Genomic DNA, 18305 nt, shown 5'->3' with positions numbered 1-18305 from the left:
TTAATCCTATCTTGTTTAGAAACAGCTATCTTTTGTGAATTATTATGCTCTAGTTCATCTGTAGCAGCTTTTGAATTACTCTAGTCTTCTCTCAGAGAGCCCTCTGCTGACCCAAAATGTATCCTGTCAGATTAGATGTTTGTTGAGCTGTCTGTTTAAACACAGAAATACATCCTACTACTTAACCTTTGAGTGTCAATAGTGCCAAAGAAGAAATGTGAAACTGGAAGGTTATATAGCATTATGAACAAGCTTGAAGAAATGTGTACATTGTGTACAGAGCACCATTTTTCACAGACATTTTGGGCAGTTCCAAAAATTCCTCTGTATTTTGGCAGTTTTCCCAAACTTTGCATGAAACTGTTAATTTGCATTGCCCTCACTTGCCCTCATCATGACATACCTGAATCTTAATGGCCAAGTAACCCTCTTTACTGTGTGATTGGGTGGGGTTTCCCATGGGACTAATTCAGAAAGCAGCAAGTCAGGGGGAATTATGGGATAACCAGGGAAAACACTGCAGTCAGGGAAAATAATGGCAGAACTGAAGTGCATATTCACACTATTTATGTATTCTGGGAGCATAAATTTCTACCCTAGTGAAATTGCTAGTTTTCCTTTGTTTTTGCTTGAAAATCCAACATGGGAAAAATTCACTCCTTTCATCCCACAACCCAAAGAAAACAGGGAGTTTCTGCAGCTTTCATTGTGTCATGAGTAATTTCCCCAAACATTTGTGGCTTAGTGCATTGTCGTAAGTTAATGTGGGATAATGTTTATTTTTAGGGAGGTAATTTCAGTTCAGTTAAAGTTTTAATGTAATTTACATTACATTACATTTAATGTAAACTTAACCAGATCTTTCTTTCTTTCTTTCTTTCTTTCTTTCTTTCTTTCTTTCTTTCTTTCCTTCTTTCCTTCTTTCCTTCCTTCCTTCCTTCCTTCCTTCCTTCCTTCCTTCTTTCCTTCCTTCCTTCCCTCTTCCCTCCCTCCTTCCTTTTTCTCTTTTCACTTTAATGTGAGTTTCACCACTCTCTTTAGTTTCTCAGCCCTATTTCTGCCACATGTTCCCATGGACTTCCTAGGAAATGTGACATTTCCTGCAGTGTGTATGGAAATACGTTGCTGTTTTCCAGAGACACTCCAGGAAATGTGATGGGCCTGAGAAATTATTTTAAAGTGTAAAAGGGGAAAAACAAACAGCCTGGAACAGTGGTTCCTAAATCCTTTTTGGCTCACAGACCTCTTTGAGAATCTGATGAAAGCTATGGACCACTCACCTCCCTAGGGGGGAAAAACACCTAAACACAACATTTTGCATGCAACTTATTTTACTGCACTGGAAAAATAATTTTTGGACCCATATTCATGGATCCCCAAAAAAACCTTCCATTGACCTCTTTGGAAACCTTGACGATGTCCAGAAATAGTTTGGTCCTATGGCATGGTGGTTGTCTGTTTTTCAAAGTGGAAGACTTGATAATCTCAAAGTGTGTGCCGAAGTTCTTGGACGCACCTAAAATATCTCTTTTGATTCCAGCCATTATGTTCAATAATTAGGACATTACGTTCAGGCCATGTCATTTGGAATATGCAGAAAATATAAAAATAAATTTAAGGAACCTTAGAAAGAGGAAGAAGGAAGTCGAGTTTCAAAATGTTAAAATGATTGTAAAATTATTGAAACATGTAAAATTGAAAATCATACATTTATTTATTTTTCAAGTTCAGGCCGTGTTTCAAAGGGTTGCCTTTGGAGCGCTGTATCTGTTTTGCATGTATGTTCAGTGCTGTGCTCCTGGGATGGCATGGCAAAAATAAGACCATAAATAAGAAATTAGTGGCCTTTTCTGTCTTGCTGCATTATGCGGGCCTGATGCACGTTTCTGCAAAGTTATTACTCACCCTGCTCAAAATCAATGCTCCAAGCTTTCCTCCCTATGATTGATTTCTCCAGGTTAACGTTCCACATACGTGATTTAATAAACACTATGATTACCCCATTAACACACATATAAACTGCCTGTGACATAATGCAAAAGGAAAGACAGAGAGGGAGGGAGATCACAAGATTTGTAAATTGCTTTACTGATAAGGTTCTCTCCCCACCCCCCATAACTACCTTTTTATTTAGAGACTTCTAAATTTAACTGTTGGGAGCCAACTCTTCCTCCCTTCAAGTTACTTTTATTTATTTATTTCATTCCATTGGTGAATCATAGAATTGTAGAGTTGGAAAATACCCCGAGGGTCATCTAGTCCAAGCCCCACAGTGCAGGAATCTCAACTAAGCCATCCATAATAGATGGCCACCCAAGGAAGGGGAGTCCACAACCTCCAGAGGAAGACCGTTCTACTGTCAAAGAGCTCTTACTGCCAGAAAGTTCTTCCTGATGTTTAGTTGGAATCTCCTTTCTTGCAACTTGAAGCCATTGGTTCAGGTCCTAGCCTGCGGAGCAAGTGGAAGCAAGCTCGCTCCCTCTTCCATGTGACAAACGTTGAGATATTTGAAGATGGCTATCATATCTCCTCTCAGTCCATCTCAAAGCAGTTTACCTAATAAAAACATCGGCAATGATAATGTATATAGAACAATTTCAAATATTAAAAACAAAGCAAATTTAAATCCTGTACAGATTCGGACTGTGATAAAAGACTTGTTGAAAAAGGAAGGTCTTCAATAAGCACCAGAAAGGCAGTAGAGATGGCACCAGTCTGATATCTATATCTATATCTATATCTATATCTATATCTATATCTATATCTATATCTATATCTATATCTATATCTATATCTATATCATCTATATCTATATATCTGGGGGGGGTTATAAAAAAATTTGTGTGGGTGGCTAAGGTTCAAGTTTGGGCTCGGGAGCAGCGGCCCAGGCTCTGTAGGGGCTCTGGTATAGGTGTGGACAGCTCCTTGTTTTGTTTCGTTTTGTTTTTTGTGCGCCGGCGGTTTTGGTTCGGGCTTGGGGGCAAATGGCAGGGCTCTGGCTTTGTAACGGGATCTGGCGCAGATGGGCGATCCTGCGAAAGAAGCTCAACAAGTTTTGGGGATCAACAACTGTCCGGATTTTTACTTCTTGAAATATGGCAACCCTAAAGGCCCAATTTCTACATTGTACAGAAGAGACTGCTTGATGCATACTACCTCGAGCTCTTGAGAGGGGAATATAATGTAAATACATTTATCTAGCAAGTTATCAGTTGGTAAGTTTCATTTTTTCAACTTAGTTTGATAAAAGGGGATTATTCTGAGGAACAGCCAGTATTTTGATCCAGTTGCTGGAAAAATGTATTGTTAAGTCTTCACTAGGTGTGCTAAGCATTGGGATGTGGGATTTGGCACCCAGGCATGTTGGGGAATTCCTACGAAAACATGGGGAAAGAAATTGACTGTGTTCACTTATTCATCTATTGTCTGTAATGGAAATCGATCCTACAACTATGATCAGTATTTGCTGCTGCTGTCCTTTTCAGTCTGCAAATGATAAATTGTGTCTCCCCCCCCCAACCAATTTGCATTGTGTTTCCTTTTGCATTGAAACGCATGAGGTGGAATAACACAATGGCAATGTAACTGGTGTGATTTAAATAATAAAATATGCAAATTATTCAAGGGACATAATTTTGCCACATTGGACAGAGAGATGAATGACGTGGCTTTGGGCAGAAGGTGAACTGCAGTGGAACAGGAAAAGTGCTGCATGCAATAGATACAATCTGGAACAGAAAAATATCTTCTTCCATCCCTAGCTACCCCCCACCCATCGTTTTTTAAAAAATGCTGATCTAACTTTCCAGTTTCTTTCTTGGTCCCTTGGGATATCATTAACTTTGTTCTTCTGCAGAGCTTCCTTTCACCTCCTTGCTCTTCCTTCACAGAAGATGACAGCTCTTTTTCTCAGCAGCCTCCCTGGCATTTTCTCCCCTTTAGGTAGAAATCCTTACAGCTTCAGATCTTGCCCCTGCTTGGAAGTGGGTTTCAAGCTGATCTATAGTGTGCTCTCTGTCTCCATGTACTGTGGATGTGTCTTGCCCCAAATTTCTTTGCAGGCTTTTAAGATATCCTGCTGGCATATCTCTCCCCCTCCCCTTTCCCCTGTCTCCAGAAATCCTAGATGTTCGATAATATTCCAACAACATCTTTTCTGGGTGTCAACAATTGTTCTTTCTCAAATATCAGATAGTACAGAGTAATTTGCATGCCAAGGCCCCGCGACCCAGTCGCTCGCTACATAATGAAATAACCAGACCAGACAACAGCATATAGAGTTTTGGGGTTCAAACAGGCCACAGCTTTAATGGTTACAGATATGAGGTTTAGGCATAGGCATTGGGTGAAGCCATTTACTGTCTGCTGGGAGTGTATTTAAGGGTAAACCACACAATGGGGGACCCTATGACCTACATCAAATAGGGGTACCCCCTGAAGGGTCTCCGCTGGAGGAGTTCTACGGCCCTAGCCCCCACCGGGGCATGGGACAGATGCAATACCTCACAGATCCCCTTAAGAGTATACCCTTAACCAGGCATATAGTTGAGACATTTCCCATCATCCCTGACCACTGGTCCTGTTAGCTAGGGATGATGGGAGTTGTAGTCCCAAAACATCTGGAGGAGCAGGCAAAGGCTACAACCTCCCCTCTAGCCAAAGCCTAACTGCTAGTTGAGCCAGGCAAGGAAAACTGAGGGGCGGAACCAAGCAATGTCATCAGCCGGGAAGTCCCGCCCCCTGGGGAATGCCCAGGCCTGCCTACTATTAGCCAATCCACAGGCAGGCCTCCTATCCCCTCAGGTGGCCTTCAAATCACTGACATGAGGCTATGGCCAAGCAAAGGTCTGCACTTTAAAGTTCCAAATTTGCCCCAGATCTTTCCCCATGAGTGAGTTCCTGCTCTTTAAAGCTGAAGTGCAACAAACAGCAGTTTGGGTTTTATGCGGGTTGCTGTTTGCTCTGTAAAAAGTGCATGGGTTGCACTTTTAAGCTTTATTTTATTTTATTCCCCCCCCACTGGAGTTTTCCTCACACAAACCTGCTCTTTACCACTAAATCGGAGCAAACAGCAATGAGTAAGCCTCATTGAACTCAACAGGGTTTTCTTCAGAGTAGACTGGTAGAAGACTGTGCCATAAGAGACTTTTCAAGGCAGCTTATCTTCATGAAGCAATGTCGGTTTCTATATAATGTCAAAAGTAGCACACCTGAGAATTAAAACCGAACCCTAAAGCAGATAACCCTAAACACAGTATGTTATAAAATACAAAAAAAAACCAAACCCAAATCAGGAGTTAATAAAATAAGGAGTCAAGTTTAAAAGGCCTGGGCAACCTTCCCTGATTTTTAAACCTGGTGCCTGAACCTCATATGTGGGGCTTCCTTTAGAAGCCGCAGCCTGTAAAGGATGTAGCAGCTATATTGTTGAAAGAAAGAATGAGAGAAGGAAGGTAAGAGAAAAAGAAAGGCAGATGTTTGTGTGGAATCAGTTTGTTGATAGATTAGTCAACTACATGAGGTTGATGAATTGGCAGAAGCCCATTGTAATCAGTGAGAGCAACTATTAATGCAATATTCTTTATTTTGTAGTTCCAATGTATTAATGTAATATGGAATAATAATAAAAAGCACATTCATATGTTAATGCTGCCCATTCTTTCTATTCTTGGGTGGTGGAGCTTTTGTTTATTAAGTGGTGAAATATCTTACCTTGCAGTGCCTTTGGGTAATATGCAAAATGCATTTAAAGTTAATTGATTAGTCGGTGAAAAGACAGAACATTAATCAAGGGCAAACCCTTCATACGGTTGACAGCCCTAATGGCAGTAAGTAAAGGCAAATAGTTTAGGTTGAAAAAAAATGATATGTGAGAACACTGAAAGTGATACTATATATCAGGCTGGAATTAATGGTGGATCCTGGAACTGGTCAAGTTGAAGGCCAGTGTTCTAAATCAGACATTCCCCCTGATCCAATTATTCTCTGTGAACATGAGTAATCTGCTGTGCTCTGGGATGTCAAGATCTGCATAGGGGCCTCAGAAGTTCAAAAAAGAATGACAGCCCATAAATTGTGGAACTTCCTCCACATACCACTGTGTGTGTACATCTTTTGCCATATTCTGAAGATGCAAATGTTCCTTGCTCTTTGGCAGGTAAGGTACAGTGGACACTTGGGTTGTGCTCCGTGTGACGTGTCTGCGCACGCATGGGCTGCGATTCGGCTCTTCTGTGCATGCGCAAAGTGCAATTTAGTGCTTCTGTGCATGTGTGTGTGCCAAAACCCGGAAGTAACTTGTTCTGGTACTTCCGGGTTTGGCGCAGTGCACAACCTGAAAATGCGCAACCTGTAACCTGAGGTATGACTGTATTTTGTTTTGTGGGATCTGTCTCTCCTGTCAAATATATACTACTCTGTTTCGGTTGGAACAGTTTTGTCCGTGTTTATGATTTCATAATATATTGTTTTAGCCAGATCCTGAACTTTATGGTGAAGGGCAGGTAAGAGATCTTATAAATCAAGATGCTCATTTTGATAGAGAGGGGGTTATGTGAAACACACATGATTTTGCTCATACCATGCCACTTCTGCCATTGAAATGAATGGAGAAGACTGCTTGCGCAAGAGGCCTGATTGTGTGCATTGAAACATATGGTGAACTATGGATCAGAATACTGTGCTTAGGTATAATACTGTTGGCATCTGTCTGTTTTGAAAGACAATGAAAGAATGCAACTTTGGATGTGAAGTCAAACCATTAGCGAGTTACAGCGCCTGCTGTGGCTGTAGAGACCGGTATGGAATAGACATTTTTTATTAGGCATAAAATGTGTTAAAATTTATTTGATCTCCATTTATTTGTTTTTCCCCCTCTCTTTTCTTTTTTCCTTCCAGCTGACAGGCGAAGTAATTTTGCAAATTGCCAACAACCCAGTACTGCCCTTTAATGCCCTGGATATTGCATTAGAAGTTCAGAAGAGCTTTAGAGGTAATTTGTTGCATGGTCCAAGGACTCTTGGTGAATGTCTTTTTTTTTTTTTATCCCTTTGCTTTTTGATGGTGAGCATTTGCTCTTCATCACTGTAAACAAACAGTACGTGCCTATTTCATTGGACCAAATTTTTGGTTGTGTTGTATGCATACCCAGCATATGGTCTGAAGGAACTTGACTGCTGCTCAGCAGGTCTGGGAGTGATCAGTGTCTAGGTGGGTGACTGCTTGAGGAATCCCATGTAGGGTCCTTTGCCTCCATGTTGCAAGAAAAGTGGGGTATAACATGTAAGCCAATAAAGAAAAAAGTGTGTAGGCATTTGTGTGTTATAAATTACAGCAGCAGTCCCAGGGCCAGATTTAGGTTTGATGAGGCCCTAAGCTACTGAAGGTAATGGGGCCCTTTATATGTCCAGCTGTCCTTTGTCAACATTTATTGAATATATGTGTATATATATTTGTGTTGAATATATGCTATATGCTAATTTATGGACCTAATAGGTATCTAAAGCCATTTGCACATGTTGTCGTGCAAAACGTCCATGCAGAATGTAGGCACCCTATATTTAGAAATGAGCAAACCAGTGATATTTTAGGGAGCAGGCTAGAAGGTGGGGCCCATTACTTACATCATAGGAGCCTGCACAACACAAAACACTGTTGCTGTATGTAGGCTTTATTGCATTTGTTTTTTATCTTATATTTTGGAAATGTACATCCAGGTTTTCCCCACTTTAATTTCTTTGCCCCCCCCCGAGGGTGGGGCCCTAATCTATAGCTTGTTTAGCTTATACATAAATCTGGCACTGAGCAGTCCTATGCATCAGGAATGGCTATATTTTCTGGCCCGGGGACCACATTGAGGGCTGGCTACTTCTTCAGGAGCTATATGCCAGCAGAAGGTGAGGAGCAGACTCAGCAGCAGGTGCTCTCTCTCTCTCTCTCTCACACACACACACACACACACACACAGAGAGAGAGAGAGAGAGAGAGAGAGAGAGAGAGAGAGAGAGAGAGAGAGAAGTGGAGTTTTAGCTTCCTGGGGCAATGCTGGTGTAGAGGAAGAGGAATATTTCTTCTTAGCCCAGCCTGGGGATCAGAAAAAAACAGAGGACTGTGAAGCCCTCTTCTTATCCTTAAAAAAGGGAAACTTCTCCTTTTTAAAGGCAGGAAGAGGTTCCCAACATGTGAAGACCAAGCAATGACTGCATGGAAAAAGAAGCAGAAAATAGACATAATAAGATAAGTGAATTGTATTAAAGACTGGCATATAGCCTGTAAATTCGTGATTCTATGAATTTGGAGCAGGCATCTTAGGAGCGCACATGGAAAAACAACTATGACCAAACTTGCAATAATAATAATAATAATAATAATAATAATAATAATAATAATAATAATAAATTATTTGTATCCCGCCCTCCCCAGCTTTAAAATAAGCAACCTACATCAAAAAAGTAACATTCAACAATCATTAGGATAGTATAAAATAATAATATCACCATATAAAAATTAAACAGGAATCCACTCAACAGTTACAATAAATAATTTCTAAACTATAAACTATATAATAATAAATGCTACACATTTACTTAGGAATAAGTTCCAGTGACGTTAGTGGATCTTACATTGTGTTGAGACAACACAATAGAATTGTGTATAATTTTTAATAGAAGTCACACCAGTGACCAGTATTTAAAGCACAATCAAGGATAAATACCATTTTAGGGCCAAACTGTGAGGGTATTTCTCCCCAGCTCCTTGTAGGGCAACCACAAATGGAGAAAAGGGAGAGGAGAAAGAGCACTGAACGCCCATGGCTCTTTGGTTTGAAGACTGGCCATCTTGCTTATTTATTGCCTCAGTTCACGTTGGCAGCAGATCACTCCGGCTTGCCTCTCTCCTTGCAGCCACTAGGAAGCGGGATAATTTAATGCCGAATAAGTTGCTCGAGTTGATTTATCAGCCGGTTCTTGAAAGCTCTGTGTTAGAAATGAATGACCTTGATCTGTGTGTTTGGATGAGAGGGAGGGGAAAAAAGAAGACAGTTCCGCCTCCAGGAAGGCAAATAGAGAGACCCAGGCTGTAGGAAATAACACAGCTGGCCGTTGGCACCTACAATATGTGCAGCAGCTTTGCTCCTTCAGTGTTGGGGAGAGTCAACCTTGCCCCTAGAGCAGGAATCTCAAGCATGGTGGCCAAATGCAACCACCCCCAGGCCTCTCTATCTGTTCCCTGGGACTCTCTCTGAGCCACACCTTCTCCCCAATACTACCAAATAATACTAACAGGCCACACCCTCTCTCCAGGCCTGCTTCACAACTTCCTGAATTGCTTTTGCCTAGCTGGAATCATAGAACTGTAGGGTTGGAAGGGACCATTAGCATCATCTAGTCCACCCCCCTGTAATGCAGGAATCTTTCGCCCAACATGGGGCTTGAACCCAGAAGCCTCAAATTAAGGTCTTACACTCTACCAACTGAGCTATCCTTGAACTGGGACAATGCCTCTAACTTGCCTGGATGGACAGTGGAAAGATGTCTGTGTGCAGGAGTGAGAGTAGAGACCTCTGACTTGTGCATGGCTAGAATGCAGCCTGCTGTACAAAGGTAAGAGTCACAGGGTTGCAGGTTCAATCCCCGTGTGGGACAGCTGCATATTCCTGCATTGCAGGGGGTTGGACTAGATGATCCTCAGGGTGCCTTCCAACTCTATGATTCTATTATCTATTGCCCCCTTGGCTCTGTTGGAATCTTCAAAGCCATATCAGTCAGAGGAATTGGCCACTCTCCAGGTGCCCGGCTTGATTTCCTTGTTGACCTCCCCCGTCAGCGACTCCCGGCAAGACAAGGCGAGGTCTCTATCGGCCGATCCTCCTCACGAACGTGAGGAGAACACAACCACTCCTCCCCTCTTCCCTGCCATCCCCAGGGAGGGGAAAGAGACAGACAGAAATGTGTTTACATGCCTTTATTTCTGTCTTTCCAGCAGTGCAGAGGAAACATGTCTGCACCCTCTTTACAGCAATAGCAGAGAGAGAATAACTCCTCCCATGTACTTCCAGTACAGGGTCATGTGGCACTCTGAGCTAACATCCGGTGCTCAGTGCACATAATAGACTGTCCCTTGTTCCCACGGTACAGTCCCAAAACATCAACATCCTGTTTGGCTTTCCAGCCATCTGGAGCACTCAGCAGCATTGCTCCTTTTTCGTAACAGGCTCCACCCGCTATGGGCGTGCGGCCCCCAGGAGGTTCCCCAGGAAGGAAGGTGGCCCTTGGGCTCAGAAACGTTCCCCACCCCTGCCCTACGGTTTCCACCTTGAAACCTGACTAATCCAGTAGCTGCAATAAATGTATGCCTTGGGCTGCATAAATGCAAGGGCAGCGAACCCTCGTGACAACTTTACAAACCTGAGCTTTATGAGATCAGACAAAGAAGTGGACAGTGTAATGAAACTGATCTTAGAGACAGAGGAGCTGCGGGGAATTTCATTAAACAAAATTGCAAAGTTAACAGAAATGAGAAAGCTTATCTTACTAGTATTAGTGCCATGAAAATAATCCTCCTTTCCTTGAAGTGAAGTGACTGAAACTAATGAATTAACCAAAGCTAAGGAAAATGCCAGATTAAATCAACAAGCCCTGTTGTATACTTTAAAAAAAATACAGCTGCTTGGCAGGTACTTTTTAATGACAGTGATTTCCTGCATGGGATGTTGTGTCTCTATCCCAAACCCAAGACTGAATCGTGCATCTCCCTCCTCCAGAGAGCCAGTGTGGTGTAGTGGTTAAGAGCGGTAGTCTCGTAATCTGGTGAAACGGGTTCACGTCTCCGCTCCTCCACATGCAGCTGCTGGGTGACCTTGGGCCAGTCACACTTCTCTGAAGTCTCTCAGCCTCACTCACCTCACAGAGTATTTGTTGTGAGGGAGGAAGGGAAAGGAGAATGTTAGCCGCTTTGAAACTCCTTCGGGTAGTGATAAAGCAGGATATCAAATCCAAACTCTTCTTCTTCTTCTTCCTCCGGTGGAATTTATGAACATGAGTTCCATGGGATATATGAAATTGCCTGATATGGAGTCAGTGAATTGCCTACACTGACTGGAAGCAGCTTTCCAGAGGTCTCAGAAAGAAATTTTTTCCTATCCTTTCCTAGAGATGTAAGGAATTGAATGTGGGATATTTTGCATTCAAATCATGCGCTCTACTGCTGAGCTACAACCAATCTGCAAAGGAATAGCTCCCTGTCTTCCAGCAACAGATAGGGATTCAGTTCACCTCTAAAGGCAGGTCTATCTAATCTAAACTTTCTGAAACAACATGTTAACCAATTACAGCCATCCTTCCTAATTAGCTCTATTTTGAATTTTACGGTGCGGTTCTCCAGCCAAGTAACATGTACAAAAATGTATATACTAGGTCAAAGTGGGCCTAAAATGCATTTATTGGTGAAAATTGCATCACAGTCAGAAAAATTGCTTTGAAAAAATGTTCATGTTAGGAAGAAGTCACATACAAAAATGTGGTTATCGGGAGATATTTGTAGCAAAATGCTGGTGGACTGTCCAAGGACTTTTTGAAATGAATTTGCAGACAGAATTGGAAATGCAGAGGACAGAATTTAATATTTGAAAAATGTGAAACTGAGAAAGACCAAAAATAGACTGATTTGCTCATCCCTACAAGCAAGTCTAGAACCAGCCACCCACCCACCTAATTTCTCAGGATGTTGGGTATTAATGTTTAAACAGTTCCTGCACCTAAATTCAACACCCAAGACAATGTTTTGTTAATTGGCTTTCATGGATGCCTTTATTTATTTATTTATTTTGCTCTGAACTTCTGAAGCATTTCAGTATTGAGGCGATTTCGTGTTGTTGTTTTTAAAGCAATGAATTCTGTGTTGAATTTGCAATGCGTATCGTATCAAACAGCAATGGCAAATGGTGTGTGGGGGACCATTAGGATGTGTGAGACAGCTTCCTCAGGTGATAGACATTTGGGGCTGCAGTACCCCACCTGCTGCAAACAGTCTCCTAAAATAGCCCTGCTCTGTGCCCCCCACAAACCCACTTACTGCCTTCCAGAATGGTGGAGGATGTTGTCCTGTCACCTCTGTGGAAGGAAGAGTCAGCTCCACTGTTCAGATTCTGAAAATGGAATAAGGTAATAGGTAAAAGATTAAGTCCAGTCAAAGGCGACTGTGGGGTTGCGGCACTCATCTTGCTTTCAGGCTGAGGGAGCTGGTGTTTGTCCACAGACAGCTTTCCGGGTCATGTGGCCAGCATGACTAAACTGCTTCTGGCATAGTGGGACACCGTGACGAGTGCCAGAGCTTATAGAAACACCGTTTACCTTCCCGCCGCAGCAGTACCTATTTATCTACTTGCACTGGTGTGCTTTTGAACTGCTAGGTTGGCAGAAGCTGGGACAGAGCAATGGGAGTTCACCCTGTTGCAGGGATTTGAACCGCCATCCTTCCGATCAGCAAGCCCAAAAGGCTCAGTGGTTTAGACCACAGCACTACCTGCTCCTCTTTGTAAATGGAATGGGGAGGAGAAGGCACCATCTTGCCCTTCACCTCAGGGAACAAAATGTCTTGGGCAGGCCCTAGACATGGGGCAGGACACTGAAAATACTAACCCTCTGTTAATCAATCGTTAATTAACAACAATAAAAAAATCATGTATAACAACAACCCCAAGCCCATTGCAAATACAGACTAGGATAATGACCACCAGTTGAAAGACTCTTTGGGAAAAGATGGTCCTTAATTGCTCCTGAAAAGACAACAAAGATGGCACCTATCTGATATGTATCAAAAGGTGCATGCTGCCATGCTTAGGGTTGTCATATTTCAAAAAGTGAAAATCCAAACACAACAGGTTTTTTGGCCAAAGTTTTTGAGCTATTTTTAAGGAAATTCACCAAAATCTACACTTCTGATATGGGTTGCCACATCTAAGTGGTTTTCTGCCCAGGTGCTGTTTCCGACGGCTGAATCCTGGCTGAATATCTGGGAAATTCCGGGCATATGGCAGCCTTAGCCATGCTAAATGCTTGATTCCTATGTATTGCAGAATGGGCTTCCCAATGAGGTGGTACCTGTAGGAGTTCATCTCCTGTACCACACGGTGGACAGTGGAGCATCTTAGTGGGTGAAAATGATTATTCAGGTGAAATGATTATTCAGGTGGGTGAAATGATTATTCAGGTGTCCTCATCTCAAGCTGCCTATGGCTTTGTGCACCAGGACCAAGTCACTGAACTTAGTCTGGCATCAAATTGGCAGCTGACCAGAATATAGAATTTTTTAAATTTCCCTTTTCCAGGATTGTCCTTAAATTTATGGTTTGCATACCAGAATATCGGTCTAGTCGCTTAGCAATCTAGCTATATGAATTGTTCTTGAGTAGTGGCTTTCAGACGTTAGCAAGCCTACGGCTATGTTCACCTCCGGATATAAATAGTATTATTTTAAATGCAGTTGCATTCCTATTATCATATCATACTGGACATGGCTGCCTTGAAGTGACAGCGACACGTGTGATTTATCCCTTGGATAAACACAGTGGTTGCAACTGGTAGGCTGTGCTATTCGGAAGTGCTTGCGAGTTTTATCTTAAACATCTTTCGACACCACTCCTAAGGAGGGAAAATTACAAATGTTATCTCACTCAAGGGGAAACAGCAACACTTTTATTATCCTGCATTTCCAATTCGTTATGCAACCCTCCCCAGCTTGAATCAGGATGAATGATCTCATCTGGTTATTTTAAGTTGTTAAATAAATACAATTGGAGGCACCAGAAAAAGGGAACTTGGGAGATGCATACCGCTGATTGCTGAATTATACGGCAGGTTTTTCATTGCACAGGCTGCATGTAACTGGATTTTATTCAAAGTCATGTTATGCCGGATGGATATTTATTCTCCAGACTTGGATTGAATGCAGTAACATTTCTCTGCGTAACCAATTGCTTTCCATAATGGGCACCAGTGGATTTTTAACGCTTGTAAATTATGCTTCTGCCCTGAAGCATTCATGTACTCAAGCTGCCTCGCTTGCTAGAGTGAAACAGGGGTAGCTATGGTATGAGTAAAATGTTTCACACCTAGTTTATCACTGGGAAGGGAAGGGGTAACTGCCCTTTAACCCAACAGTAGGCAGACGTCTGATTCATGTTAATTTACAAGGCACTTAACAACTTGAGTCTAGGATACCTTAAAGACTGCCTGATTCCTTATAACACTGCCCTGGCCTATCACTGAGGAGTCATTTCTGGTGGCATCCCAGGGCTTAGATGCATGGCTTATAGCCACCAGGAGACAGTCCCCTCTGTGTTGAGTTTCTGGTGCTTGGCCAAGACCTTTTCATTTCAGCAGCAAGTAAGGTTTTTTCTGACTTCATGGTTAATTTTAAGCAATTATCTGAATTTGGAATCTTATTGCACACTGCTTAAAGACTAGGCATTAAGCAGCATGTAAATATTTGGAATAAATAAACTGCAACCCCAAAGGCCCACCAGTCAGAGCCAAGTGGTTAAGTGTGACTCAGAAGTGTGTTCTACCACAAGTGAGCACGTGGATCTGCCGGTCAGCCTCAACACATTTTTACCCATAGTGTGTTTCTCTTACTGCTCTCAGATGAACATCTGAATCTTGACCGCTTGCTGACAATGGCCAACGCCCTGAGGGAGAGTGCCCAGTTGTTCCAGTCGGATGAGATGCGTCCAGCGAACGACCCAAAGGAGAGAGCTCCCACCCGAGTAAGAATGCTGAACGACGTCTTACAAAGCCTCGAGAGGAACTTCTTAGTTCCACAGGTCCCTCCGGGATTTTACAGGTAAAAGATTCTCTCCACTCATTTGCACCCACCGCTATGGTAATCTTGTTTGTTTTGGCTTTCAGAGCTGCCTTGCCATGCTTGTGTATCTCAGCGAGAAGGCAAGATAAAAGCCTATTTTTCACATTTTCCTAAGCAAGAATAATCCTTTCAGGGAAAAAAAAATGGCGGGGGAATGAAATTGAAATTAAAGTCGTGTCATGGGAAGAGGTGTGATTAGAATGCAATTTGTAACATTTCTGTCGCGGCATCAGTGCTGAGCAGATATACTCCACTAAAGAAACCCAAGGCTTCATGACAGTCTTTTGGAGCAACATAAGGCTTCTCTTGATGGATTTAACCAAATAGTCAATAGATACTACTTGTCATCACAACTGTGTTTTCCCTCTGCTCTTGGATACAATATTCTTCTGGGAACTGCAGGTGCTACTGCAGGTGCTACTCCAGCTTGCAGGATTGTCTTATGTTCACTTTATTGTCCCCACCAGCTTTGCCTCAGCAGATACACATAGGCAACTCATATGTAGGACATGGTTTTGTATTTTACCTTTGTTAGACACTTTGAGCAGCATTAGGTGGAAAGGCAGGATACAAATACAAATTAACAAAGTGTGTGTGTATTATGGGCATTTGGCCATTGTATGGTTAAAAACCATAAGGGACGCAGGTGGCGTTGGGGTCTAAACCACTGAGCCTCTTGGGTTTGCTGATCAGAAGGTCGGCGGTTCGAATCCCCACGATGGGGTGAGCTCCCGTTGCTCGGTCCCAGCTCCTGTCAACCTAGCAGTTCGAAAGCACACCAAAAATTGCAAGTAGATAAATAGGTACCACACTGGCAGGAAGGTAAATGGCGTTTCCGTCCACTGCTCTAGTTTCAGTGTTCCGTTGCACTAGAAGCAGCTTAGTCATGCTGGCCACATGACCCGGAAAACTGTCTGCAAACAAACACCAGCTCCCTTGGCCTGTAAAGCGAGATGAGCGCCACAACCCCAGAGTCATCTGTGACTGGACTTAACTGTCAGGGGTCCTTTACCTTTACCTATGGTTAAAAAAGCACACATATACATTTACATATCTTCATTTTGTGTGTGTATGCTCCTATTTCTTAGCAGATCCATTTTGCTATTGTGGTGAATCACCATTACTTAGGAATAAATAGTTCTATAAATATGTCGTGCCAGATTAAATACCGACTTGCTTCTTTTTTGCCTTTCAAGAAGTGGGGGGATTGTATAGGTGGGGAGTTGTACTCCCAGGCAGTGCCTTCACCTGGCTGTCATTTTTATTTTTCCAACAATGAGCCTAGAACCAGGGGTGAATAAATGGGTCCAGATAATTATCTCGTCCACCCACTGTAGCACTGGCCAGCTGTCAATCACCTGATATCTCTATGGCAGACATAGCAGGAACATGTAAAACATACCAAAGAGTTTATTAATTTGAAATGCTGTATAATGGGTCACTCTTAATAGCAGCCGCCTGGGCATGATGTAATGGAGAGGTGCCTTGTTTTCCCCAATAGGGATAAAAACAGCACCAGGGATGTCAATGCTGTGTGGATTAAACTAGCTTTCCGCCAGAGTCACTGCCCCAGTCTATTTTAAACCCTTTGCAGCAACTGTTTTTAAGATGTTTTAAATGTATATACAATGTGGAACAATTCAACTATAGATCTTCTGAGTCATCTGTATTCTGGCCTTAACAGCATGTGCATAACAACGAGATTCAGATCCACAGCCACAAACTATGTATGTCTTAGAGAAGCCATTGGGGGTTTTGTTTCTGAACACCAGTATGTACACAATACTGATCATGGGAATAATGATACTGATATACCTTTCCCAGTTGTAAGAACTATGGAGATGATGTGGTATGAACAATCATGAAAAACCCTGTGTATATATATAAAAAATCATTTCATTAATAATTTCAGAGGCCATAAAGTATTTATGGGAGAAAACACCCTTCGTTTTATTTCTCTTGTAATTCTGAAAACTTACCAAATAGCCCTGCATTTCTATTTGCACAAAACGTGTGATCTGTTGAGTCTAATAAGAGTTGGCAGTGCATTTTGTATATTTCAGATTGGGGTTTACCTTTTTTAAAAAACAAACAAAACAATTTTGGTAAAGCAAACAAGGAAGAATTGGTGGGGGTGGGGGAGAGAAATCTCTCTCCACAGTAGAGACCTTGTTTTGCACTGTGTTTCAGCCTGAAGTAGAGATTTACGAGTGAGTTATAAACCTCTGAAATAGTGGTTTATAATGGAAACGCTGGCAGACCTTTAACTATAGCAGCACAAACAGTGCTGCAATAAATACTCGACTTCATCTGTAAACAGAAATTTAGGATGCAGTTTGCAGCCTTGACCTTCAGGCTCCAACTGTGTTTAGATAATTAAGATTCCATAAATACTGTAATTTACTGCCTTCTGAAGGAAGAATATGTGCCCATAATAAAGCACATATTCTCCGGGGTGGGGGGTGGGGGATGAGGATTGCTTCCTGTATATTCATTGGGACTTATGTTCTCCAGTTCAGTCACAGTGCTTGACAAAAGTGTAGGCATTGTTTCTCAATCACCACCAGCAAGCCTAGTCGCCATCATCTGTTTCCAGCATCATGGAACTGCCACTTTTAGTTCAGACGGCAAATCTATTTGAGAAAGAAGGAAGATTTGGTTTGGTGCAATGCTGGATTTGCTCCATCAGTGATGACCAGAAGACATTATTTCGTCTTCCTTTGGCTAATTCACTGGAATTATTTATTTGGCTAAACGGTTTATACGCTGCTTAACTACAGTAGTCTCTAAATGGTTTACAAAGATAAAATACCAAAAAAAAAAAAAAATCTGTTAAAACTATAAAATTGAAGTACAATTAAAATGCCTGCTGGTGACGGAGGTTCAGTAGGAAGGTCAGGGCATGTTTGACCTTGACCGGAAGGAAGGTTCATAAAATTGGGCCCACAATTGGGCACCCCAGTTTGTGGTGGATATGGGCTGTGCATCTGAGCCATGTGGAACCACTAACAGCGACTCCCCTGAATACTTAGTGATTGGGCAGGGAGATAAGGAGTTAGGTGGTCTTGAGGGTATCTTAGACCCAAATTGTTAAGGGCCTTGTAAATTAATACAAGAAACCTGAACCTGGTTTGGTAGTGTATAAGCAGCCCATGCACTAGAATTATATGCTGGCCATAGTCTGTCTCCATCAGTGGTCTAGCTGCACCAGCTGGAGCCTCTGGGCCATGCCCAAGAAAGGTTCACAATTTAGGGTTATCACTTTTGTTCTGGAATTTTTTTTCATCTGGTGCTGAAGTGACTTCAGAGCAATCCATTACAATCTAATCCAGGCTAACAGAATGGCCCCTCTGAATTTGGCACACATGCACACTTGCACACACATACACATGAATTTGTAAATATGTGCTTGGCTACCCAGAGCTTAAATATATGACCTTTCA

General features: G+C 42.3%; 1 protein-coding gene across 5 annotated transcripts in view; it reads left to right on the top strand.

Moving 5' to 3' along the window:
* NAALADL2 (N-acetylated alpha-linked acidic dipeptidase like 2) overlaps positions 1-18305 on the top strand; it is a 607172-nt gene that overhangs the window by 555523 nt on the left and 33344 nt on the right. For all 5 annotated transcript variants that reach the window (XM_083613236.1, XM_083613237.1, XM_083613238.1 and 2 more), the window contains 2 exons: positions 6898-6991; positions 14643-14841. In XM_083613236.1, the coding sequence (XP_083469362.1) occupies positions 6898-6991; positions 14643-14841 (293 nt within the window). The remainder of the gene's footprint in view (positions 1-6897; positions 6992-14642; positions 14842-18305) is intronic.

The sequence above is a fragment of the Podarcis filfolensis genome, assembly GCF_964270895.1.
Source record: "Podarcis filfolensis genome assembly, chromosome: 5".
In the NCBI taxonomy this organism is placed as follows: Eukaryota; Metazoa; Chordata; class Lepidosauria; order Squamata; family Lacertidae; genus Podarcis; species Podarcis filfolensis.
This window is presented reverse-complemented; position numbering and strand designations above follow the sequence as displayed.